This window comes from Strix aluco, chromosome 4, assembly GCF_031877795.1.
Source record: "Strix aluco isolate bStrAlu1 chromosome 4, bStrAlu1.hap1, whole genome shotgun sequence".
NCBI lineage: Eukaryota > Metazoa > Chordata > Aves > Strigiformes > Strigidae > Strix > Strix aluco.
Genome location: NC_133934.1, coordinates 114,572,615 through 114,599,150, shown reverse-complemented (window position 1 = coordinate 114,599,150; position 26,536 = coordinate 114,572,615). Strand labels below are relative to the sequence as shown.

Below are 26,536 nucleotides of genomic sequence, written 5' to 3'. Positions count from 1 at the left end.
AAGAAGGCAGGCCAAAAAATAGTTCAAGGAGCAACTAGTAGAAGAAATAAAAACTAACAGTAAATTTTTCTTCAAGTAGAACAGGATCAAGAAGCACAACAATTGCTGCATCAATTGCTGTTCAGGTAATAAACAGGGCGCTCAAGGAAGATAACAGTACTGCAGAAAAACTGAATTAATTCTTTACATCACTGCTTACAGTGGGACAAGCTGGGGAGATTCCTAAGCTGGAATCTCCTTTTGGAAGGTAAAAGGGGAGGACATCAAAGTTGCTGCCCAAAATTGAAGTGTCAGTGTGGAAGAAGTTACATAAGAAATTGATAAAATGATGAGTAACAAAGAAGCAGACAGAACCAGATGTTATCCACTTAAGAGTTCTAAAATATATAACTTCATATAGTGAAGTTTATGTAAACCCAATTCCAGGCACAAAATTCTTTCAGTCATATGAGAGAGAAGAAAGTCCTGAATTTACCTTCCTACAGACTGCATGATGTCCAACAGCAGAGGAGCAGCCAAGTCTGGACTAAGGTGAATGAAGGTTGAGAGCACAACTATGGCCAAGCCTAGGGTTTCTTCATCATATTCTTCAAGAATAGCCCCACAGTCATGGCACCTGCAAACAGTTTTAAAAACTGATATTAACAAATTTAAAACAAAGTATTACTACATATACGTACATGTGTAATTACATCTTTTTAAAGTACTATTATTTAGTACACACTATTCAAAATTTATGTAGAAAGATAACGTAATTGTGATCTTTCTATAATTAATAACAGTCTATGGCTTTCAAAAATTAATAAAGCTTCTCACGGGTTGCACTGACTGTTTCTTCACTGACAAATGAAAGAGGGCCACAGGGCAGGCCTTGCTTTGGGTTCTTCATTGCTAATTGTTAGCCATTCCTCTCAATGTATTGGACTGCTTCAGTTTGCACTATTCAAGAGAAATCTGCAGCAGTGAAGACTAGTCCTCAGCAATGTGAACACCAGCCAGTTCATGCAACTTGGGCTCAGGCAAGGGCTCAAGTCCCTGGCACTCTTCTATTTAGCAGCACAGACACAAACAATGACACCCATAGATGATCTTAAAGAGATGGAACAATTTCACATTGTCCTTCTTGTCAGTCATGAATTATGAATAACAAATTAGACAGTTAGGAAACAATGATCTGATTGGTTCCCACCACAGTTATAGCTGTTAAGAAAGAAATGAAAGGACCTCTCAGGGGCACAGAACCTTAGATTTCAGAAAAGTCTCCTTTCCCAGGGCAGATTTGCTGCTGAGTCACTTATGCTTCCTGAAATGCTCAAAGACAACTGATGAAGTTCTGAAAGGGCTCCGTAAGGTCTAATTATAAAGGGGATGTCAGATTTAGGAGAGATGAGACAGGCCTTCACAACCTACAAAAAAGGCAAACCAATGTGGGAAACTGGCTTATCTCAGCCCAGTAGGAAGGCTTGCTTAATTTGATTGATCAGTTGCTAATGACTCCAACAGATTATGATATTTTAATTTAATGGAATTGTATGGGCAATTTTCTTGTCTTTGTTACTGAACAGAAATAAAATGTGCCAACAAAGTCATGGAAGTCAAGCTCACCTGGCCTGGGTGCTAGAGGCTTGGTGAAATGGCCAAAGGAGGTCCAAGAGATAAGCCTAACTTTTGGGATGCTTCACTTTGTCACACAATAAGGTCCACTTCCAGTCACAGCCTGCCAATGACACTATCTTTCTCCGGTGATCATGATGGCTTGTCTGTCTACTGGACTGAGCGCAGGAGCATAGGCAAGAACTTCTGGTTTCTCTTTCCCAATTTTTGACTAAATCAATGCATGGTTCCCTGCTAACTGCTTTACTTCTCCATTAAATGAGTTCACTTAAGTTTAACACTTCCTTCAGAGGCATTTTAACCAACCAATTAAGGTTTGCAAAAGCTTTTGGGATCAGTGACTATCAGTATTAAAAATGCTATATTGATTACACATGATTACACATCAACAGTTACCTATTTCAACAGAAACCCAAAGCTCTTGTAAAAACAGCTTTTTGTTTTTTCCAAAGGCAAAAGTGATTTCTGATACATCATGAGGAACCCTTGATTTAAAACAGGATGGAAAGTGCTTCCCCCACCCTCCATGCACACACAATAGCCTGAGTCATCATTTCACCTGTGCAAACTCACACAGGTCCTACTTAATTAAAAGCACATCTTGCTGGCAGTGTTTAGAAAATGTTTACCTTGAAGTAAAAAAAATAATTAAAAAGCTTAGCACAGAGATAAATGATAGAATGGACTTTATATTTCCATAAAGTATATCTATACTTCACTTGACCTCTTTGAAGTTCAACTAGTTCTTTGAAAGGAACGGAAAAAGAACTTACTTGTCAGTCATCACAATGGGCTGGTCATCAGCAAATTCTTCTGGTGCAGGTACAAACATACTGACTATACTGGGTGCTGACAGCAAGCTAGATTTTGTGGCACCTTAAGACAATTAGGGGAAAAAAAAAAGGAAAGAAACTCAGTAAACAGAAATGCAAACTGCTTGAAGAGCAGACTTCTAAAGAAGAGCCAATATGGTTTTACTGTACATGGAAGTAAGAAATAAAGTGTGTCTACAAAAGGATATATAGCACATTCCTTGCTTCTGCCAGATTATGACAATTACCTAGAACTATCAATGTAAAAAAAAAAAAAAACACCCAAAACTTAAAAAAATCTTTGGTAAAAAGATAACAAAGAACAAAAATTCCAGGAAGGCAGATGTAATTGTGTCTACTCAGTTTTCACGGAGAGAGGATGATTCTACAGTTGCTATGAGACTGGACACCAGAATACTTGCAGTTTTCCCCCATATTTCTTGGGAATTACCTTCCCATAGTTCTTGGTGACATGAAGAACAAAGTAAGTTCTTATGTCTCAACACCAGGTCATCAATCTATTCATATCATCCCTAACAAGAGGCATAGGAGAGAAATCAGGAAAGGACAGCTAGAAGAAATAATTCATAAGGAGTTGAGAAACACTAAGAACATTAGAGGGCTGATGATTAGAAATGCTTTCTGTTGAAAGCCTTCACAAGCATCTTTATTGTCCAAAGCTGAGGTGTTCAGCTGGAGGCACAGCCACTGTGATCATGACAACATGTGGAGTTCCCTTTGCCTTTGGTACTTTTTGTGCACCTAATTTCTGACAGATGCTTGTTTCAATAGGAAAGGTTATGTATAATGGAAGATTCAAACTCTTGGCTTCTCTGAGTTCTGTTTTCCCAAATTACAGCAATACAGGGCAGTCTGACAGTCTAACATCTCTCCAGGATGGTGGTTTTCCTAGCTTAGTCACTTTGTTTTCATTAAGCAGACAACAGCAAATGCAGAAAAAAAAAACCATACAGGAGAGCAACTCTCCAGCTAGTCTGGTTAAAAAAACCTCAAGAAGAATAATAACTCATTCATGAGCCATCAGAAAATTGGATCAAAGCTACTGTGATGTACGAGCTATGTCATTCATCTGAGATGTCTTGTGATGATCATTCAAATAGCTGTTTTGTTCTCCAGGTTACTAAGACAGAGAGAGATATTCGATTCTTAAAGAAAAATATCTCTTTTGGTTGCCACATGTAGCTGACAGGATAGAGACAGCATTGCTCCTGTTGCCATACAGTTCAGCTCCAATAACTACTCCAGGGACCTCAGCAGGTAGACACCATCGTTACGTATACAAGCTGTCCCCAAGGGCATGTCATTCTAAAGACCAATTTATGAAAAGGTCATTTTGTGAATCAATTTTCATAATAATACCAATGCCCTTTTGCTGCCAATTCAACCACAGATTAAGTAATCCACTATTGACTTTCCTGCTGGTTGCTTCAATCTTCAGATTCAGATTTAATGTTAACATTAGCCTGTTCTGATAATATTCAACTATGGAAACAGGGGGAAGCTTCTCCATCTGAGCTAGGTTCAGATGGAATTTCTGATGAGATAATCCCAGTTACTGCAGGAAAAGCAAATTTAATATCAGCTCTCAGGCAAAATAATCTAAGAAGCTCCCCCAGTTTCTGAACTCAAAATATGTGGAGTGATGAGGGCTTGTTTCACAAGAATAAGACAGGTTTTAAACAATCATTTTACTAAGTATGGAAGGAAATATTTCTTTTATATACAGAGTTCAGTACTTCATAATTGTCCCCTGAGATCTTGTTTTATATGAGCAAACACTCCAAAAGTCCAGAATACTCTTCAGTAATGTAGGACACCATCCAGAATGCAAGAAATAGGAGTAGATTTTCACATATTTCTAGCCAGTTTTTTCTCCCCCTCACAAATGAATAAAGGTTCCTCTACCATGACTTTGGAAGTTTCACTGTCATGTTCTCTAGACGCAAGTCCCATTGCAGCACACAAATGCTAAAAGCTGTCATAATGCAGGTTACAGTGTTAGAATAAGACTTAACTACTCAAAATAAAAATGTCCTCTCTTGTGCACAGAACAGTACGAAAAAAACTCATGATTTAGGCAGAGAAGTAGGTCACTGCCCCACTGCAAGGCTGTAAGAAAGTCTGGATGTATTTCAGCTGTGAGGGAGGAGAGTTCATAAAGAAATGAGATTCAACCACACTCTGCATACAGAGTCTTTTACTTCCAGGTTGACAGCCAAAACAAGTACTAGCAGAAAGCAAGTACTTTCTTATCAGTTGTCCCTGTCTTGAATGAAATGTCTTGTCTAATGGCTTTCCAATAACCTATATTCTGCAGGACAGCTGAGGGCTTTAATGTAGCTGAACAAGACAAAAAAACCAGCACCATTTGGTACTAACCAAAAAACCTTCCTGGCAGACTTAGCAGAGAGATCAGGTCAAATGGACACTGAACTAACCTCTGATTCTTAGTGGTGGTCCCTCCAAGTCGGGGTTTAGGCAAACAGGGACATTGCACAGCCGCTTTCCATGCTGTATCTGCTCTGTGAATAAATACAGAACTTCAGTCTCCAGAACTATGAATCCAGCACCACAAGTCTTAAACAGTTAAAACAAGAGAAAGACAAATACAACAGCCTCTGAAAAAACAAAGAAAAGACTTAATTTTTTAAGCCGGGGGGGGGGGAGAAAGATTTTAAAAGTCCACAAAGGAGAAAGAACACAGATAACCTAATACCAAAGGAGACATTATAGAAAAGTAAGTGGTCATTAAACAAGAAAGGAAGTGCTAGTCATATAGATTCAAGAAGATATGGAATATATGAGTCACAAAAAGAGAAAGACAGTGTTCAGAAATACCAGAAATTTGTGCTGACAGAAGCTAGACAAAATTATTTTATTTTGTAGATAGCAAGCTTGGGAAAAGAGTGGTTTGAAATAAGAAATGAAAGAGACACATGCTACCTACCAATGTTAAAAAAAAAAAAAAAATTAAGCATGCATGAACCAAGCCCGCATCATATACTTATGTGAGATAAGACTATTTCCTAATTGTTATAGCTGAGTATAATAAGTCTTAAAATTGTGGTGTGACATTGAAACAACAGTCACCCTAAGCATTTGTCCTAAAAAGAAAACCAACCTGTTTTCTGTCCAAATAATAGCTTGACTTTCAAGCTAGTGGTCGAAAAAGAGACTGAGAGATGCAAAGCTTTCTGGAAAATAACATTTTACTTTGTAGCGCCATGCTTGGAGGGCTTTAGCTGGAATGAATGTTGTAGGGAAAAGTTATAGGTGTTCTGAAGAAAGCTAGTGGACTTGGAACAAGATTAACAAGACAGAATTCCTAAGTGGTTTTGAGTACTGACTTGTTCCTCCTTGAATACAGGCTAACCACTTCTTGCAGAATGAAAGCAATAACTTTTGAATCTCTAACCCCCTGCCTGAGAAACTAGGTGATACCAGCTAAGCCAGTTCAATAAACAAACTAACTTAACTGCTGACAGGACAAATACATCCCCATTGTTATCACTGACAAATTCTGACATTTACGATTTAAGGATCTCATGCTGAGCATGCTACTCAGCAGACTGGAGTAGGAAGGATAATCCTGAACTATATACCATACCTTTAGCCATTCTTCAGCTACAAGATTTAGTATGATGGAACCTGACACTGAAGACTGAATTAAGCAAAAATTTTAACTCAGCTGACCAGAACTGGTGGCAAGACAATCATTCAGCATGCTAAGTTCCATGTAACATTTTAAGCATTCCTTTCTCTGGAAGCATCTGGATCTGCTGATAAATTCCTAAGAAGCACAATTCCGTGATGTCAGTAACATCAATATAGGCAATAAAATACCTAGCATTTATGATAAGCCAGAATGAATTCATTGATTAGTGATGCCTGCTCTGAATTTGGTCATAACAGAAAATCTTTTATAAAAGAAAAAAAATAAATAAAACACTTGAGCAATGAGGAAATTATGTGCTTAATTCAGTTTTCATCACTTCGCATTCATAGAGAAATAACAGGTCAGTAAGTGAACAGAAACTTCAGGTGTTCAGCATGAGCTTGCAGAAACTTCTCTGAAGAAAAATCAAACTGGTTGTTATAAGGCACAACTCCTTGGTGTACCAACACCATTGTAAACATACATGCAAACAAATTACTCCATGCACCAGGGATGAAAGTCCTATACCTAACGAAACCAACAGCGGTACTTCCAGTTCATTCAATGAGGCCAGGAAATAATCCAAGTAATATGCAAAATTGTAGGGACATCACTGTACCAGAAGGACTACCTCCCAAATATGTAACTATTCCAATTCACACCAGGTACGAATCTGGTAGTCAGTACAAAGTTTCACTTTAGACTTGAGATTGATTACTTATGTGCAATGGTAGAATAGAAATACTCACTTTTTTAATGGATTGATACAGAAAGTAATTGGTTTAGGAAATAGAAATAAAGAACAATAAATGCAGCTCACCAGTATCCCAAGTGCTGATATTGTGGGGAGCACTAGACTGGTGTTCCAGCTGCCTCTTCATTAGCTGGTTCATTGTCAGAGCTCCCAAAGAGCCTCTTTTCATTTGTCTGAACTGAGCTGCAAGTCAGAAATGCAAAAGGATTTTAGGGGCTCAGACAACATGTAGAACTACTCTTATTTACTGATCTTACAAGCCAGCATGAGATAAATACTGAAAGGAAAATGACTGTTTGCTCTAAGCATCTTGATCAAATCAATATGTACTTTTCACACAACTACACAGGGTACAATTCTGGCCCCAGTGACATCAGTCATAAGTGACTTGGATTCAGGATCTCATCCACTATGTCAGCTGTCAGTGTCTTTTTGTCTCTAAATATCATGGAAGTTTTTCAAAACACTTGGTATCTGTGAAGTGTAAGGTACTACCCCAAAATTCCCATGCTGACAGGTGATAAATGTATACTTGAATCTCACTCATATACAATGTACCAAGGAAAGAAACTCTGTCTCCTCCCAGCAAAGTATAGAGGACTGCTCTGTTCATGCTCACCACAAGAAAACAAATTTATTGACTGTGTACCATCAGCACCCTTCATGGATGACACAACCTGAACAGGGCTCCTAAATACCCACCACTCAGGCATTAACACCTGCACATTCTTCTGAAGTGTGAAGCCAGCATGCCTTTTGTAACTTCACTGCCATTCTTCTTACATGGAGCTATCAAGCAACAAGCATTTGATTTCTCCTCATCCGACTATTTACAATACTTCTTTAAATGCATATTACTGTTTGCTCTAAGAGATGTGTCTCACTGGATAATGCTCCCACACAAAAAAACCCACCAAACAAAACCAAAAACCAATTGTAGATTTAAAATTTAAGACTTTTTTGGTCATGTATTTTCTCACTGCTTAAATGGAGGAAGAAACAGATCACATACAACTCCCAATTTTCTTACTTTTTCCTCCATTGATAAGAAAATTCAAACTGAACAAGTATAATACATTCGCTTTGACAGTTGAGTCTGAGCAATATATTTCCATCACTGAAACCAAAATTACTCAGTGTGAAGACAGAGTTTTAAGACCCTGCCTTAAAGACATGTGAGACTGCTGACATGAATCTCCATGCAGAAAAGCTTTTAAAATGTTGCCTTAAGTATAAAAACAAGTGCTTTCCTCAACAGGGCCTTAAGCAAGGGGAACAAAGCAAAATCTCCTCCTAATGATTATTTTAATCTGCAACCTCATTCAACATCATTAAAAAGATTATTAACATAAATACCAGGTAGTTCCATTCTAAAATTACAAACAGTACCCAGCTAAGCTCTGAAAATAAACCTGGCATTTCACATTATTAATGGTGATGAAGAAGTACAGACAAGGGATAAACTACAACTATCAGAAAGCTCTGAGGGTTTGAGTGCCTTCTCCTAAACTTGCTCTACTCAGTTTCTACCTGAGAGTTTCAAATTCAGAGAAAGCAGAGTACTCCTTAAGAAAACAAATACAGGCCCTGAGAAATAATAAACACAATGATAACTTCAGTGGGAATCTGCACACAAATTATTTTATTAGGTGAAGTACTTTAAGTTTTCCCTCATTATATCCTTTCAGTGTATCAGAGTGCATTTAAACTCTATTTCTGGTCCAAGTACAAACCTCTCCAGCATTGCTGGCAAAGCAGTCCTTGTATAACGGAACTTCTGGAACTGAACCAGACCAAGAGACCATTCCATGTTTCACTTTTAAAAGTTATTTTGCAGCTGCCTTTCACAGCAGATTAGGAGAAAAATAGAATTTCCATCCTTTCCAGGGCAAGGATTTTAAATAGATGCTTTATCACTTTATCAAGCATAGAATTTCCTGATGAAAGAACAGCAATTAATGTTAGAACTGACAAGACTGCTTGGAGTGCAGATGACTGTCAAAATATAGAAAATTATCTCTTTGAATTTTCTTCACAGCTTTAATTAAAAAAATTTCATGCATATTTCACATTATCAGGCTATTGTTGAGCAGGTTTGGATTTCCAGGGTTATTTACCTGATTTCTCAAGGACAGTCATGATTTCAGATATTGGTAAGTTAAGAAAAAAAAGTCAAAAAAAAACAACCCAGAGAGCTGCCAGTCTTTGAACAGTGCTGGAGCCAGGATGATTGCTGTGGACCAGCACATGACTTTTCATGTCATGACTGACTAGTGGCATAGGGAGGGAAGTTTTCCTTGATCAGGTTTTCTACAAGAAACCTAACAATCATGAGATGATTAGTAACCTTCATACAGTGGCTGGTGAGCCTTTCATACGTTAGCTAGCAACCTGGTCAATCGTCTCCCCGTTGCTGTGGAATTCTCTGCTCAAGAAGAGAAGTCCAAAGGCAAAATCTGCCTATCAAGTTAATGATGTATGCTTTCTGCAGCCTGTACAAGTAATGTAATCTATTTGTGTTACAGAAGTGCCTTGTGCTCAGAGTTCTGATCAGGGCTTATTACGCAAAGCACTGAAAAGACTCATAGTAGAAGGTCAAAAATATTTCAGTCTAAGTGGACAAGAGACACAATGGAAGCATTCGTGTCCCTTTTTGCAGTTGGAAACTGAGACACACAGAAACAGGAAATAAATATTTACAAAGGAATGTAGGCTCAATATCATACAGATACTATTCCCAATTTCATATATTGGAATTTACAGGAATACCTAGGACTCAGTGAAACCAGAGAGATAGTTCTTAACTAGCACCTCTTTAGCTGCTCTAGTAAATAACATTTGTATCATTAGGTGGCCAACAAATGTACTCTGACTACAAGATGCACATGACATGAGATGCTTGTGGTAAAACCGGAGAGGAAACCTCTAATTTGGAGTACTCATCTAGCATGTCTAAAATAACATTTTCCTTTAATAGGCCAGACACCCCTTCCAATCAAATCAGCAGATGCTGAATTTCAGAAATTAAAGCTTTTCTGCAGCAAACTGAAATTGCAGTTCAGCAAGACAGTTGAGCTGATCTATCAGCTCACTGGTATCAGCACAGGTCATCATTTCCCCTCTCTTTTCTACTAGTCAGAGTCTTGCCCCATCAACCTTCGGATGTGTTACTTAACATTACCTAGATGGACGAGCCATTTTGGATGTTGTCAGTGCTCTACGATGCTTCCATCTTTCAATGTTACCTACATCTGCTCTGTTAAGCCATGTGTCCAAGTCTACTTAAACCAACCCAGTTCACTTTCCATTGAAATGGGTATGGGGGTCTCTGATAAACAGTTACTGCATTTCAGCAAGCAGCTGAGGAAGTGGCACTTCAAGAAATTTTACAAAAACTGCAAGATATTTTTTTCCTAAGGTACAGCAAGAAATGTACTAAAGACCCTAGTAACAGCCCTGTGGAGCTCTCACTCTGTGCACTGGCAGCTGACAATGCTTTCTCTCACTGGAAAATAAACATTCAGCTCTAGTGAAATACTGTCTTTAGCTGCTACCTAGTCTAATTCAAGAAAACCACATTTGTCAAATTTGCCATGTCACAACAGAAAATCTTGCTAAAATCCTGCTGACCATCAGAGATTTAACAGATCTAATGATATCCAACACTTCCTGTGTTGTACTTCCAAGAATCAATGAAACTCAGAGGAAGGCATTTACCATACACAATATGCATCTGACACACAAATACTGCAACTCAGATTTAATCCTCAAACCAGAGCTAAACTCACTTGATATGGAAGAGTGACTACTTGTCTCCGGGACACCTGCTTCAAGGGTTGGTGCAGATGATGACTCTCTTGGCATTTCCAGTGTTGAAAGTCCTTTGGCAGCAGGATCTGCATGTGAAAATTGTGCTTAAACTCTCAGTATTTAGAATCAATAAATATTTTCCATCCACTTTCTCCCTGGATGCCTTTTTCACATCTTTTCAGTCATCCATTCACCCACCATGTGGCATTCCCAGCAGTTTTAAAAGGACTCTCTGTATGTGTCATAAGAATTTTTAAGGCACGGGGATCTACTGCTTAATATCACTTTTTAACAGAGATTTCTACCTATGCTTTTTAGAGCTCAGAACTGATAACCGCACATAGAGTTTGATTTTGATCCCACTCAGAGTGATTATCAGAATCACCAACATGGAAATAAGAGAGGTACCACTGATGTAAAGCTACTTTAAGTGACAGCTTAGCATCTTTTAAAAACCTTATCTCCAACATGTTATCACAGTTTTCATTCAAAAGGCTGCTGATCTAGCAGTTGATCCTAAAGATTCAAAGAGTTTAAGATTCTATCATTAAAAGAAAAATAAGCCATTAAAAGTAATGTTTTTATTTTATGATAACTGATACTGTCAGAATAAAGCAAAGTTGATGGCTGCTTTCAACACATCCTATAAATATTAATAGGTATCTGTGCTGTAAAAAGTCTCAGGCAGGAAACTGTAGCCCAGCATCGTGCACTTGAAGAAACAACCCTTTTGGATATTTAATTCAGAAATCAGTTATATCAGAAGCCCTTCTAAAACATATAGAAGCATAATAGGCTGAAAAAGCTTGAATAAGACTTATTCAATTATAATCAGCCCATTGGCAATATTAAGCCTACTTAAATGAATTATAAGACATATGTTCTTAAATAAACTAATCAATAAGGCTAAACAAAGCAAAACAAAAGAGATACATAAAACTACCCAAGTCACTAAAATACTTGTTATCTGAATTGCCTGTATCAACCTGTAATGCAAGTGAGCACTTAATGAGTCAATGTGAATGTTTTATGCTCCCCTTGGATGACGTACTTATATGCACACAGTCAAATGACTATCATACCCAAATGCTATAAGCCTAGGTTCCACGTGGTGTTTCAGAACTGGGACAGCCTTTTCAAGCAGTTTCAAGGATGATAGTGTTAGTTACTGCATGAAAACTAGCCCTTACTAATGGTCAAAAAACCATTTGAGTCTAATTGCACAATTCTTTCATGGCCATTCTTCTCTAAGAACCTATGTGAAAGGTTCAAAAGCACTCGGCTCTCCTTTGCTTTTACAAAGGTCCAGTGGTTCCTCAGCTTACTGGAACCATAAATGGGACGATGGGCCTGAAACGTAAAGGGAACAGCATAACTATGATCACACCAAATTATTTCTCCTTGTAAAAGCAGAGTATCATAACAGGAAATTATACTATGGTTCCCTCTGAAACAATTAAGAAAGAAGTGAGGTCAGGAATGCATAAATACTCCCCCTCACTTCACTGGCAACAAAGAACCGAGGCCTGAAGGATTCTTTCCTATTTTAATTAATATGTTAGAAAAAGACTGGTAAAATTCTAATAACTGAAAAATCCTGAAAAAAACCCAGGCACAAAATGAAAGAGGCAGCAGCATACAGTTTTTAAACCTGTTTGACACATCCAATTGGAAACTGAGGAAACAGCTAAAACACACTTTCTCTCCACCTGAAAAACTTAGTAACAAAACCCTGTATTGAAATGATCTGAAAAAAACTGGGATACAGAGAAATACTGTACAGCTTTCCCCATGCTTGAACTTTAAATCTTTAACAAACACAAGCCATGTAAACTTTGTGGATACTCAATATAAAAAAGGCTACAAAAAGTTTTTAGTGTATGAAAACAAAATATGTGTGTTATGTAAATACAAACTGTGGTTAATGCCAAGTGCTCTTCGTTCTGAAGCCTACAGTCTGCTCAGCTTTATACTCCACGATCCAGTCTGCTTTCCACTGCCTTATGCTTGCAGAAGAAAAAAAGGCCAAAAACCACTACACACAAAAGAGAATCAGTGTAGCATGGACTAGATTAGCAGGATAATAGGCACAGAAGTATGTGTTTTTCTGTTTTTCTGACTCCCTGCATAAAGAGGCCATGGAGTTTCACTCCCTAACTTGGATATCAGAACCAGTATTTTTGCCACTGAGCTCCACTTCCTTTTCAAATGGGCCCTCACACATGCACGACACCTGTATGGTTAGTACATTCCTTGTGAAAAACAAACACCTGAACGCATTCAGCTAGCTCAGACCACATCAGATGCTATATATACACACATCTTTCCCTATACATATACACATCTCTCCTTACACTGGTCTGTTATTAAAACCTTCACTCAGTAATAAGCCTTTTGATTGTGTCAGTGATTGAGCTCACCTGCCTCCTTCTGCTCTCCCAGCTTGTCAAGGATGTTAAAGGAAATGTCCAGGTATTCTCTCTGAATAGCACTCACAGCAATCTTCCTCTGCTTCCTCTGGCGAGGCACAATCTGAATCTTAAATTCTGACTCCTCTGTCTCCTCTTCTTGTTTCTGCTCCATGTTTTGTTCAGCGTCAGACTCTGTGTTGGTATCAAGTTTATCACTTTCTGTTTGGTTTTCAGAATCTTCGGGGACTTTAATAAGGACTGTCTTTACATTTGGGCTTGGAATTGCTCCACTAGGTCTAATTTCCTCCACGCTGAGCTCGGAGTTATCATCGAGGGACATTTCTGGAAGGGCAAATGACTTCTGCAGCAGGTCCCTTTTCTGTTTCAGTGTTAGTGCGTTCCCACAGGACACGTCCTGAAGTTCTTCTGGCTTAACTAACTCTGAAGAGTCATTTTGATCTTTGGGAGAAGTGGAAAGGATCTCCTCTATTCCTGCTGAAGCATTGTTGCTTGTATCCTTAGAACTAAAGTCTTTGGAGCAATCTTCAATGCTGAACTGGACCAGCGGAGTTGTGCTGAGGCTGAGTGCAGAGACATTGATAGGAGTTGAGGGAGATGACGCAGCAGTTTTGCCAGAGACCTCATCATTCAGCTGGTTTGTTGCTTCTTCTTCTTCATCGCTCTCCACTATTCTAAGGGGAGGAAGTGGTTCAAAGACTAAAGAGTCACTGTCTGAAGTGGAGCGTACTGAATGCTTTTCAGGACCCGATGTTGAGTCAGAGGACAAATCTATCAGATCTAAATCCTCCTTGGGACCAGCAGGTTTAACTGGAGAGTCCACTTTCACTTCATAGGTTTCCATGCAGTTTAGCCTAACTTCTGGTATGACAGGTCTTCTTGTTTCCTGGAAGCTCTCTGTACGAGGAAGATTTTCTTGTGGTTCTATATTTTCAGCTTTAGTAGAAGAATTCTGCCGAGATCGTCCATAATCACTCTGCCTGTGTATGGCGTAAGCAGCAGGGACAGGTGGTTTTTCTAAGTCACACCGGTCTATGCAGGACTTCCTGCGATGTTCATCTAATGAAAACAACAGGGAGTCTGCATTCCCTATATCAAGAGATTTTTGTTTTAGAGAGCGCAGTTTTTTTTTCTGAATGCTTTCTTCTCTCACACAGCGTAGAATACTGTCTTGTAAGGCCCCCGTCTCTCTATATTCAGCCAGCTCTATTTCACCTGATTAAAACAGAAAGAGCTAATACTACCTCAGTTGGAGACTTCTGGCAGATATCTTCATCTTTATCTCACCATTCAACACGACTGGTATTTCAAATACAAACCCAGTACTAGTCAAAATTGTCTAGGTTTTGTTTTTACCTCAGAGCCACATTACATAGATTTTTACAGTGAACAACAAAAAACTATACTATTTGGATAATAAGGTTTATCTAAATTCTATCCAAATTCTATTCATCCTGGACAGATGTGCCCTGAAGATAGACTGTTTAACACCTTATGTATTGAAAAAAAAATGGCCCAGGCGAGTAATTTCTATAGACACTTGGGATGGTTGCATTAGGCATGAGAGATGAAAGAAGTAGTGAGCTACACAGACCACTCTGAAGAGGTTTCAAAATAATTTTGGACCACAGCACTGTGGACATCATTTGGACATCAGCATATATTAGAGTAAACCTACATGTTATTTGCCACAGCAAAGTGGGCTTAAAATGGATGCTTCTAATTCAAAAAGCAAGGGTAGCAATAGCAGTGAGGATGTGGTAGCACAAGCCTGAGATCAGACAGGTGTTCAGAGAATCACCCCCCCAGTGATCCTAGACCCCAGCTGAGTTTAGCAACTACCACACCACATAGTTGTACCTCTCCATCCTCAGCAGGAGTCAAGGCAGCACAATTATACTGCACTGGTATTTTGCTATGTGAACACATTCATTGAGAATATTTTAAAAGGTTATCAATGTTGTTATTATGAATGACATATTTTCACATAAAACAGAATATTCCTGAGCATTATTGTCCCCATATTTCAAAATGCTCCACATATGAATCACCATGTAAAAAAAAAAACAGTGAGAAAAGTTAAAGTAGATGTTTGCTCTAGTCAGAATCATTCCCCCGCCGTGCAAACACCTGAAAGAAAAAAAGGCAGGTGGGTGGTGGTGGAAATATCTTAAACTTTTTTAGGGTATTCATTTCAAAAACCTAAGTTTGACAACAAAATCCTTCTATTTTTTGAAACCATGAAATGACCCTTTTTACCAATAGAAAACCATAATATTTGCAGCAGCAACAACAAATTTACTTACCCCAGAATCCCACCTTACCAAAAAAAAAATTCCTGGGAAAAAATAAATTTGAGTAACAAGCTCCAGTCCAATGGTGGAAGAAAATTGCAACAAATCCTCTTAAACATTTTTACACTCAAAAGAGCTTAAACTTTCAGAAAACTGCTGATTTTAGATATTTTTATTCTGGAGTGCCTACTTTGAGATACTTGTAAGAGAATTCATTCAGGGAAATGTGGAGTACCTGCTCTCAAAAGCCAGACAGAGTACCTGTATTCAAATCAGGCAGTGCAACAAACTCTACAAAGAAAGGTGGTAGCTTGAAAATAAGAGTAGGAAATTGTATTTCTGCATGAGTTTATACTGACAAAACAATTCATACTTCTCTGAGCATTCATCTCAACTGGTTGATATTTCACCATTTTGCTGCCACCAATTCTTTTCAGTCTTGCAAAGAAAGTTTGAGATTCTTTATTGCAAGGTCCAGTTGGTGTATCATGAATATCAGACTCATCAAAAACACTGTCTTCCTCTGCTGGAGAAAGAAAAAACTTTATTAGTCTTAAGAAAGTGCAAATCCTTGAATGAAAAGCTGTCTATGTAATATAACCTCAGCTAGTTTCAATTAAACTTGAATTGGAAAATGAAAAATCATCTAAAATTTACAAGAAAATTTATATCCCAGGTATAACTTTGATATTCTTGTTACATCTTGAATTAAGGTCAGAAAGGGCAGAGATAAATGAAAAATGGGTTACAATGCAACAAAAGCATACCAAAGCTTTTACCATTTTAAGCTGATCTTTTCTCCTGACAATAATACAGATTCTTTAGATGGAAGAAATACAATATATCTGAACACTGACTTGAGTAAATAACTTCCATAGTGCTCTGTGAGAAATGGTAAATTGAAGGAGATCAAAATTAATACAAGAATTGCAAGGTCAGTAATAAACTAGCACAATAGAAAAGTGAAAAAGGAAGAAATGGATAATCTTGGGAAGCTGGTAATAGTAACAGAATAAGACCTAAGAGTATGAATTATGAAATTATTGATCTAAGTAGTAAAACATTATGCTCTAATTTGAGAGCTGCCAGTTGAAAATGGCAGAAAGATACAAACCTATTTATCCATCAAAAAACAACCACATCACCTGTATGAAATGATTATAAAAACCAAAAAAATCTATATCTATCATGTCTAATAATTCATCTCCAAGGAAATACGAAATGCTACTGGGACAATAAAGAAAACAGAGCACTTAAAAGAAGGAACAAAAAAGTTTGCCTTGTTTATTCTAGTAAGTAAACATGGAGAGGAAATGCATTTGGTGTTTAGAAGTGAAGAGGCAAGTAAACCAAGGAGTTAGAATGGCCAAAAACTGAAGATTTAAACTGGACATTAGTATCTTTAGCTCAGAAATTGCTGGAAAGTTTCTACTACATGTGAAGCTATGGAACTGCCACCTAAAAGCATCAGGGATAAGATACCTAATTGATATGATGAATCCAGAAAAATCAATCAAAGCTGATAGTAAGAATTTCTGCAGAGGCTGGGTTTAATAAGTTAGGACATCACTTTTAACACCATGTCCTAGGCGTCTAACTTTTTGGCAACAAATGCTTCTTCTCACAAGATTTATCATCAGCTCTACAACAGTTTTACACTTACCATGATTCCCACAACAAAGTTTGGCAGAAAAATTAGGAAAAAGTTTCAAAAGTGAGAAAATCCATCTTTAGCATAGGGATTCTTGCTGCCTGAGAATGAAATCCTCACCTGTTGATCATCAAACCACCACCTTTGACGATGACAGCAGCACACTACCTGACCACAGACTAAATAAGCCTCCTTAGAAAAGGTAGGAAAGGCTTCAGCTTTCCAAGTCCCTAAGGAATTATATTGGCTGCTTCTTTCAGGTGAAAGAAAACTTTTCTACATCCTTCTTTTTCTGCAGCACTTCAGCAAAGGAAGAGAATCAGCCCTGCGATTAAGTCAGCACTTACTGAGTAAAATTTGCCCATTTATGGTCCTTTACCGCTGAGCAGCCCAGAGCCCTTCACAAAGCTTTGGAAAGCAAGTAAGTATTATTCTCCTTACTTTAAACATAGGGAAACAATGATGAAGCGAGACACAAGGTCACCCAGGGAATCAATGCTGGACATGGGACTGGAACTTCGAGTTTTCTAAACCTAACTTGGCACTGTGAACAGGAAGCTGGGTACTTAGGCACCTTGCTTTGTCTCAGAAACATCTCAGAATCAATTCAGAAACTGAATGTATTTTATAAATTTATTATTACTACCCTCAGTGTTATTAAGTCATTATGAATCAAGTCATTAACTCAGCTCAAAACAAGGACAAATTCATAGTAAGTCCACAGTTATCTGAACCCTCTTAGCCCTCCTCCAGCAATACAAAATGTCCAAGGGGGTGAGAATATGTAATACATCCATTTTAAGGTTGCTTTAATTTTCCAGAGCTGAGTGATAGGGTGTTCAGGTAAACAAAATTTTGTGTTCTTGTTTTGCTGGTTATCTTTTTATGAGCAACAAGCAGCAAAAGAGGAAAAGGTGCTGACATGCATAAAAAGAGTGTTTCTTATATTCTTCTTCAGAAGAAGAATTTGCTGCACACTAGGAAGTCTGAGAAGGAGGATGTAAATGGTAAATAAGCAGCTAAAAGGCAAAACAGCTGAAAGACAGCTACAGATTAACATCAGAAGAACCTGTTAAACTTTGATCATACTTATCACATAATAAACTTCACAACTGTAAGGAACTACACTAAGTGACACCATGTTACTTCAAACCCCAACCTTACACCAGTCCACACCATCACAGTACCTCTGCTATGGCTAGCAAGCACATACAGAGTTAACAATCAGACACAGACTCTAAGGGTTGAACCATTCTCTTCTGCCTTTAGACATCCACATCATATACATCTGCATGTAAGCTATTCAGCTTCAGCTCCTTTTACAGAGAAAAGAAAACTGTAGACTGAATTCATCATTTTCTCTTTTCAACATCATATATTTGCTACTATGCCATGTTATTATAAAGTATAATCAGAATGCGGGTCAGGATGGTTGCACACCTTGTGTGTGGTCATGATCAGTTAATATTGTCATAGAAAAGGCCACAGACTATCCAGGCATGGTGACTGAACTATTAAGTCTAAGGTATACCCCCCCTGAGAAATGTTAGACTGCTGTCCTATGCTTAGCCCACAGAGAAATTATGAATTTCTTTTACTATAGGTGGCTATAGCTGGTCAGGTAAGTCACACCTTGGACTTAATTCTGAGTATTATGTTCTAAAACTCAGTCCATATTTACCTGTTTCTACAACATCTGCAAGACTTAATAAATTAAATCAATGACTATCATAAGTGAGAATGTTAAAAGTACCTTTTTCCTTTTCACTGTATCGGCTTATGTTACTGTTGTCACTATACAAAGGACCAGCAGTTGCATGGGGCTTGCAGCTGTGATATTGAGCATTGAGGGTATTGACTGTGATGTGGATTAGGTGAAGCACAATCTTGCTGATTTCACAGTCTCTGTAGGGGTACTGTTCAGTGAAAGAGAAAAACTTTGGCTTAAAAACTAACTTTCCTTGGATAAACATTTAGGCAGTAAAATAGAAAAATTATAATATTGTCAGCTGGATGCTCTTTGCCTTCCTTTGATCATACATTATTAAATACATCATGAGAAGCAGGACTGTTTTCAGCTTTATACACAGAATTATTTTTAAAAATTTTTAAAAATCCCTATTAGTAACATTTAATAGATTGTTTTCTTGACTTTTATGTGGCAAAACCAACTATTAATAATAATAATAGAGGTCTCTCATCAGAACTGTTCTTCAAATAATCTATTTCAATCAGCATGTTATCATTCATTTCTAGTGTCTTCACTTCCTTGTATGCCCTATAGACCTGCTAGAAATTTGTTAAGCATATCGAAAGTATTCACAGCTCCATTTTAGTGCATAAACCCATCACATTTTGACAACACTTCCTAAAAAGCATCACTCAACTAAAGAATACAAACTGTTAAGCTGACCATCCCCCCCATTTAAAGTCACTATTTTTTTTAAAAAACCTCATTTTAAGTTATCAAAATACTCTTCACTGGAACTTTATATAGCATTTTCCTATTTACCAATCCGTATTTTTCTTTCTCAGGTAACCATGTGAAAGACAGTATAGACAGCAGAAGTAACAGGTCAGTAGCACAGGTGAAATCCTATTTCAGACATTGAAATTAAATTTATCAAATAAGCAAATCAAAGTGTCCTTTACATTTCCTTTCACCTGCAGTACAGTTAGAGTGTTCCCTATAATAAATTTCAAATTGAAGTGTAAATTTTAATGTGGACAGCGTCTTTTTAAGCCCACTCACCTTATAGAGAATGACAAGCAAAGCTTTTAACCACATCTGCCGAATGTGAGGTTTGAGGGACCAGAGGGAGCAGCGAGGAGGCTGCTGAAAGTAATGCCTTAGCTGAGGACAAGTGCAGTATTTCAACACCTGCACCACCAAGGGAAGAAGGTGTTTTCCCAAATTGATGTTATAATCCATCACCTGAAAATAATATTAGCACAGGAGTTAGCTCACCAAAATCAAATCCACTGATGTTGAAAAGCAAAATAACTAATACAGTTGAGGTATTAGTCAAATGAAAAGAAACAGATGTTTTTAAGTAAGTCTCACTATCAGAAAATTTCTGCCAGCTTGCCACATTCTCATTTTAGCTAGATAGGTAAAACGAAACAAAAGATGTGTTCTGAAAGCCTTTCATCCTGCACAGTCTAAATTTTAACATACATTGGCAAGTTCATAAAATACATTATGCTGTGATAGCCTTGTATTACAGCACAAGTTGATCATGGTTCAACAGAGAAAACCATATTAGGTATATCTCATGTTTAATAGGATGCAATTGTAGGTTTTGGGAAGGGAGTTGCGTATTTGGGTTTTTTTGTATTAACACTGCATTGCTGGTTTTCATTTTCTCATCAGGCTTGCAACATTAGCTGTTGGGTTTTTTTAAGCCCCATGTTCTAGTATTAGGTAATGAGACAAGAATCCCTCTCTTTACTATAGCAAAGTTAAGATTGTGTCTGCAATGTTATACAGAAAGTTTAAGCATGCAAATCCTAAAGGATCCAAGAGTAAAACTAATGAAAAATATCTTGCTCTAAATAAAATGCTCATCAATTTTCAGTAGTGGTGTTACTGTAGACAAGTTGCTGTTGTTACTGCTAGTCATAAGCTTTGCCTGTATCACTGAAGAGCATCATGCTATTTGGTGCCTACCCTAGAGGTTTGAGTCCTGATGGTTAAGTGCAGTGTGGCCATATATTCCCACTACCCTGACACAACTGTGTTTTCGATTGAAACTGCATTGCTATTTTTCCATTATCCTCCCATCAGTCTTGCAACATAAACTATTTTTATTTAAAGCCGTATGTTCTGAAATCAGTAGCTAAACTAGATCATAACAAGGATCCATAAAGCCCTTGTCTCTGACGCTGACCTATACTGGTTGACACCCAGGAAGGTATAACAGCAGGCCAAGCTAACTCCAGCACAAGCCCCAAGGTCTAACACGTCCCTGCAGTTTCAGTGGACTTAGTGCACTTTACCAGGAGCCCTGTACATCTAAACAGACACAAACAACAGTTTCATCCGCATCATCCATTTCCTTCAGGTCTGTATTTCTTTTTTTGGTTTTGTTTTTATTAGAACAAGTGGATGAGCCTAATTTACAAACATAGAACTCATCTCTCAAGTTCCCACCTGAACAAGCTGACTAGAAGTTTTTCCCTGTATAATTCTCTAGTTCGATGTGCAGCTGTCTCAAATTTTTGTACTGCATGCACAGAGCTACATAGATGGATCCCCTGTCTACCCGTGAAGGGTTAGCCTGCCAAACAGATGATATGGAATCACCAAATATGGTTCTACCCTGCAATGCCTTGTCCCCTCAGGGTGTGACACAGTTATATAGCATGGTTAGGAAAAACTCATCCATACAAGGAAGACAGAACCCTGCCTTAACACAGCACATACTGTAATGCAGACACGTGTTAAGATGAGCAGACCCATTTTTTAAGTTGTCACAGGAAGATCTGGAATCAATGATGTTGCAAATGCTGAGCAGAGCCCGGCCCTGCTGCTTCCCCACTCCGACAGGCTTGTACAACATTGCCACCATGTGGGGCAATACCGCAGTGACTGCAAACACCAAAACTTGGCTACTTCTGCTGCTAGGAAGAGAAAGTGGCATTTTATGCTTTCAAGAACTCCAAATACTCAGATTTCATGATGCAAAATACTAAGAGACATTTGATTTTTTTTTTTGTTCTTGAACTGACCATTCCAACCAAGCTTGGAATCAAAATCAACGCACCAGCAAGGCAGACTAATCCCAATCTTTCTGAAGCTGATTGGGGAAAGCAAATATTTATGACTAGGGCAGGGAGTATAACTGAAATAGATCTCTTAAGAGCTCTATACGGAGTTTTCACTCTGCAAATGCACCTTCAGACTTCAAATAGCATTTCCCTTGCAGCAAAGGCGATTCCCCACACAAAGAAAAATTGCCCCCATAATATAAACTAAAGTTTTGAAGTCTGCTACATGGAGAAAAATCCTGGCCTACTTAAGTTCTCAAACTCATGTGATATCAGGGGAGCCAGGATTCAACTATGAAGCTTTTCAAACAGAAATGGTGAATTTGGCTATGATGACACATTGTAAAGGCAAAGAGGAAAGGCAGGAACTGATATTTAGAGCTGCAGTAAGTAGTACTTCTGAAAATCAGGTGAATTATGATCACTGAAGCTGGGGAATCCAAACTTGGAAAACACACAGAAAAAAGTGGAAGATACTGCCCTGTGATCTTAACGGCCACTTCCAGACTCTCAATACAATGGTAACAGGCCTGAATCTCCTTTTACATGCTTCAGCTTAAAATTGTACAAATAAAAGATGATTAACAACACATGGCAATGGTGCTCTGAAACAATGGATCAGGATGCATTTGCAGCTACTCAGTTTGAATTAACACCTTCTATTTTGCCCGCTGAAACACAGATACCTGACTTCTCCATGACTGTGAAAATTTATCCAAGTACCTACATTACAACTGTCTTCGAAAAAAATCACTGATTCCAACGTATGATCCAGAAAATCTTGATAAGAATTGCAGATATGGTAGAGGCCAGGATAGCTCTGAGCAATGTTTGAAGGTTACAGTTGGCATTTTAAGAGCTGGGGGAGGGGGAGATCTGAAATCACAGGCCTCTCTCTCCCCTGAGGTAATCCTTTATGTTAGACTATGATATGGAAAAAGCGTGGAAGTGATGATGATGCTTCACTGCAAATAATAAAGGTACTGCAAGTGTGAAATGTTTTTCAGCCTAGCATTGCCAACTGCTCTATCAGTAAAAGTTAACTGAGCTTTAGAAGACCCTTGTGAGGTAGGAAATTACGGTCCTCCTTACAAGATGGAGAAAGAAGGCACAAGGTAAGGATGTGCCCAGTCATCTATCATAGCAATATAGGCAGAAGTTCATCATGGTGGCACCACTCTCTAGGAAAAGGAGAACAGAAAGTCCTGGTGCACTCTAAGGAAGAAGGAGAATGAGTCTCCTACAAAGTGAAGAATGTCAATGAGCTTACAGACCACTGATGCAGGGAAACAAGCAAGAGCACATGAATCCCAGGTCTTCCTGAATGGGAAAGGAAGAAATGACACATGAGAACAGCAAGGCATTCAAAGGCTAGGGAAAGAGGGCAAGGAGGTTTGGAGCAGTCTCTAATTTTTCATCACATAGTATTTGCATGCCCCCATGCACAGAAAACCATTATCTCTATGCCAATGATGCAGCAAGTTTAGAGTACTAGAAAAAGTTACAAATTAGCACACTTCTATTTATTTACTTTTTAACTGCAAAGCAAAAACCTACAGAAAGCACTTGATTAGGCTACATGGAGCCTTCTGAGAATAAAGAACAAGCAGCCATCCTTGTTCCCAAATTCTTTCGCCAACTGAAGAGTCATTAAGAAGTTTTAAGTAGGATTACTGCACTCGGCCGTTATTTTGGTACAAAGAAGGCTGTGCTACCACCATTTCAACAACAGGCACTGAGAAACAGCTGCAAAAAGGAGTAAGCGCTTTCACCTACTTGTGCTATTCCAGCAATAAAAGCATTAAAGCAGGTTGAAACACGCATTTTTTGTGGTGCAATCATGAAGCATCCTTCCTGCTGATCATAACCAAGCAGGACGTACAGATGGCGCTTGACTGTGTTGAAAGCTTTAGCGCTGCTGATGTCCGACTCAGCGCTGCTCTCATCCTTTGCCATGAATTTCATTAGCACAGTAATGAGCTGGTGGACAGTCTGGTGATCAATCCCAGCATCCTCTGGAAGCAGGTCTTTTATTGTATTATCATTCTCTGGGGAGGGTTGTCCTATTGGCACAAGAGAGATTTTGGTATCAGACACTGGGTAAGACTGTAAACAGCGTACACAATATACCAGATTTTTTTTCCAGAGTTCATTGCTCCATTTCTGCCCAAATACACATGGCGAAGTCACAGGAGATAGGCATGCATTTCTGAGGGCAGTGTTCCTCCATTGCCTCAGGCTCAATAGCACAGTAGCACCTACTCTGTACACTGAACCCCATTTCTCAGCTTTCCCATGTTTAACAGAGCTGCTTATCTTCCCATCCCAGTGCACTTCTGTCAAATGAAGTGTTATTATTCCTTCACATCTACGCACCAAAGGAGAATCAAACCCCACTGCCACCAAATTCTCATCTGGCATGGTTTTCAGTCTTTCCTCAGCAAACATTAGTGGACATTAGTCCAGGGGAGAATGTACAAAACAGCAAAGGTAGGAGATGGAGAAAATTCTACCAAATAATGATTAAACAAAGAATGAAGACTTCCCCTTTTAGCACTGAATCCGTACTTCTCTCAAATAACTTGAGTCAAAATGTACGCACTACAATATATTATGTTTTGGGACACTATGTATTATGTCAAAACTTTTGACGACTTTTTCCCAGAGAGGAAGCCTAAGATTTGGTTTATAAACCATGTGATATATGGATTATATGGATAAGGAAATAATCAATCAGTCATGCTTTGCATGGGAATATGATGAGGTGAAAGACAAGAGGCTACTTACAAAGCACAAGGAAGCCTGGGTGCTGGCTATCACTATCCAAGCAAAACAGACACACTGCAAATAACAGTTGCCAACTGGACAAGTATTTTCATACTTAAATATTTTTTTAAAATACAATATTTCCAGTTACTTTTAAGACCATTTATCATTACTAGAATTCTTTAATAACTGCCTTTAGAGTTACCCTCTTCTAATTCACCCTATGTGTAAGGCCTTTTTTACTGTTTAGTTCCTAAAGATTTACGTTATACTAACACTAGGAATTGAATTCATGAAAAGCAGAAGCTATTTCACATATCAGTGTATCAGATTCTTTTTATTAAATAATTCTGAATAAATGCATAGCTAAAGCACAGTATATTATCCCAACATGTTCTATTTTAAAACAGTAATTTTAATTGAATGTTTCTGTATAAATAAAATGCATTATATATGCATTATATGCAAAATAAATAAAAATTATTTCCACTAGGATAATCAAAAGGAACAGAAAATATTACTTTCACAGCACCAAAACAGGGCGACACGTGAAAATTAAGTTTTTATTATACCTATAATTTTAGTTTGCTCATTAAACACTAACTGTTAACAATTAAAATTAATTGTTACTAAAACGTAATCTGATGCATTTTCTGATCCATGGATAAAAATCTGTCTAACAGTGAATAACTGAGATAAAGCAAGCTGGTATGAAACAAGAATTACAAAATGACCTACTTGTTTTCATTTCAAGGATAAATCCTTTCAACTATTGGACACAGTCCTTACTTTTGCAAGAACAGTTTAAGTTGAAGTTTACAGGACAGACCCTACAAGCAAGATTAGCTCAAAGTATAATCTTAAAATTTCTCCTGCATGTCTGCATTAGGGTTACTAGCCAGCAACTAATATCCACTTAGTCTGTTAGAGTTACTTACATGCCTTAGGGTTTATATAAACTCATAGCTATATATTTATAGAAAATGCTAGAAATTATTTTAATATTCTAATTTACCCATATTCTCAATGTAATACGCTATTCTGACAAGGGACTCCTTTGCTGGTACAACTGCACGTCTTAGGTTCTTCACCAGCAAAACTGTAATTTTTTTTTCTATAATTTTTTAATATTTTACTTTTTTTTGGTGGGTGAGCAAAGGGGTTTGTTTGATTGGCTGTTTTGCTGAGCATGGGAGAAGGTTGCTATTTCTGTGATATGTGAAAATGAAAACTTGGGGAGAAATTTTCAGAATCACTTCCATTAAGAATAACCTTCCTTTACTGGTCTCACTTTGGTAAAAAGAAATCATGAACTCCATATTATATAATATCTTTTATTCCAAACAGTTTTCACTGGGATTTTTATTTACAGAAACCTCCTTTCAAAATTAAAATTATCCAAACTTTTACTGGACCAAGATTTACAAATGCAAAAAGAGAACAATAAATTCTGAAATATTTAGAATCAGAAATACAGCAAGTACCATTTTCAGAAGCACATTAAAAATGTATATAGAAAATAACTTCAGCTTTGTAGACATCAGCTGAGAAATAATCTTTCCACATATTATATCCAGGTTAAAATTTTTCACAAAATTGTATCAAAAGGACACCGTTTTCATAAAGATGATATTGAACTGTTTTCTTCAGCCCTACTTATTTTCATCTCTATTACATGTTGTGAGACTTTCAATAAAACAAGGGAGGAGATAAAATGAAATGAGTTAAAGGATCATGGGGCTCTAAATCCTGGTTCTCCAAATAGAACTCAATTAATTAGTAATTAATCTGAAAAGATTAACCTATTTTACTTTCACTTGCTGAACAATGTAATTTAGAAGCTCAGTGATAAAACGCTCCATTTTGCAATACTAACACTAGTTAACAGATACTTCCTAGGACTTTTCCTGACATTTTACTTTCCAGAAATATTACTACACTTTCTGAAGTACTTTACCCT

At 37.8% G+C, this 26,536-nt stretch overlaps 1 protein-coding gene across 9 annotated transcripts in view; it reads right to left on the bottom strand.

Annotated features, from left to right (window-relative positions):
- The window catches only part of UNC79 (unc-79 homolog, NALCN channel complex subunit), a 114,680-nt gene that overhangs the window by 39,675 nt on the left and 48,469 nt on the right, over positions 1 to 26,536 (bottom strand). For 6 of the 9 annotated variants that reach the window (XM_074824996.1, XM_074825001.1, XM_074825002.1 and 3 more), the window contains 10 exons: positions 23,587 to 23,873; positions 19,793 to 19,975; positions 18,794 to 18,956; positions 15,763 to 15,915; positions 13,087 to 14,310; positions 10,645 to 10,752; positions 6,923 to 7,039; positions 4,886 to 4,969; positions 2,388 to 2,490; positions 476 to 616 (listed from right to left, as the gene is read on the bottom strand). In XM_074824996.1, coding sequence (XP_074681097.1) covers positions 476 to 616; positions 2,388 to 2,490; positions 4,886 to 4,969; positions 6,923 to 7,039; positions 10,645 to 10,752; positions 13,087 to 14,310; positions 15,763 to 15,915; positions 18,794 to 18,956; positions 19,793 to 19,975; positions 23,587 to 23,873 — 2,563 coding nt within the window. The remainder of the gene's footprint in view (positions 1 to 475; positions 617 to 2,387; positions 2,491 to 4,885; positions 4,970 to 6,922; positions 7,040 to 10,644; positions 10,753 to 13,086; positions 14,311 to 15,762; positions 15,916 to 18,793; positions 18,957 to 19,792; positions 19,976 to 23,586; positions 23,874 to 26,536) is intronic. The other 3 variants (XM_074824997.1, XM_074824998.1, XM_074824999.1) reach the window with 2 other exon arrangements.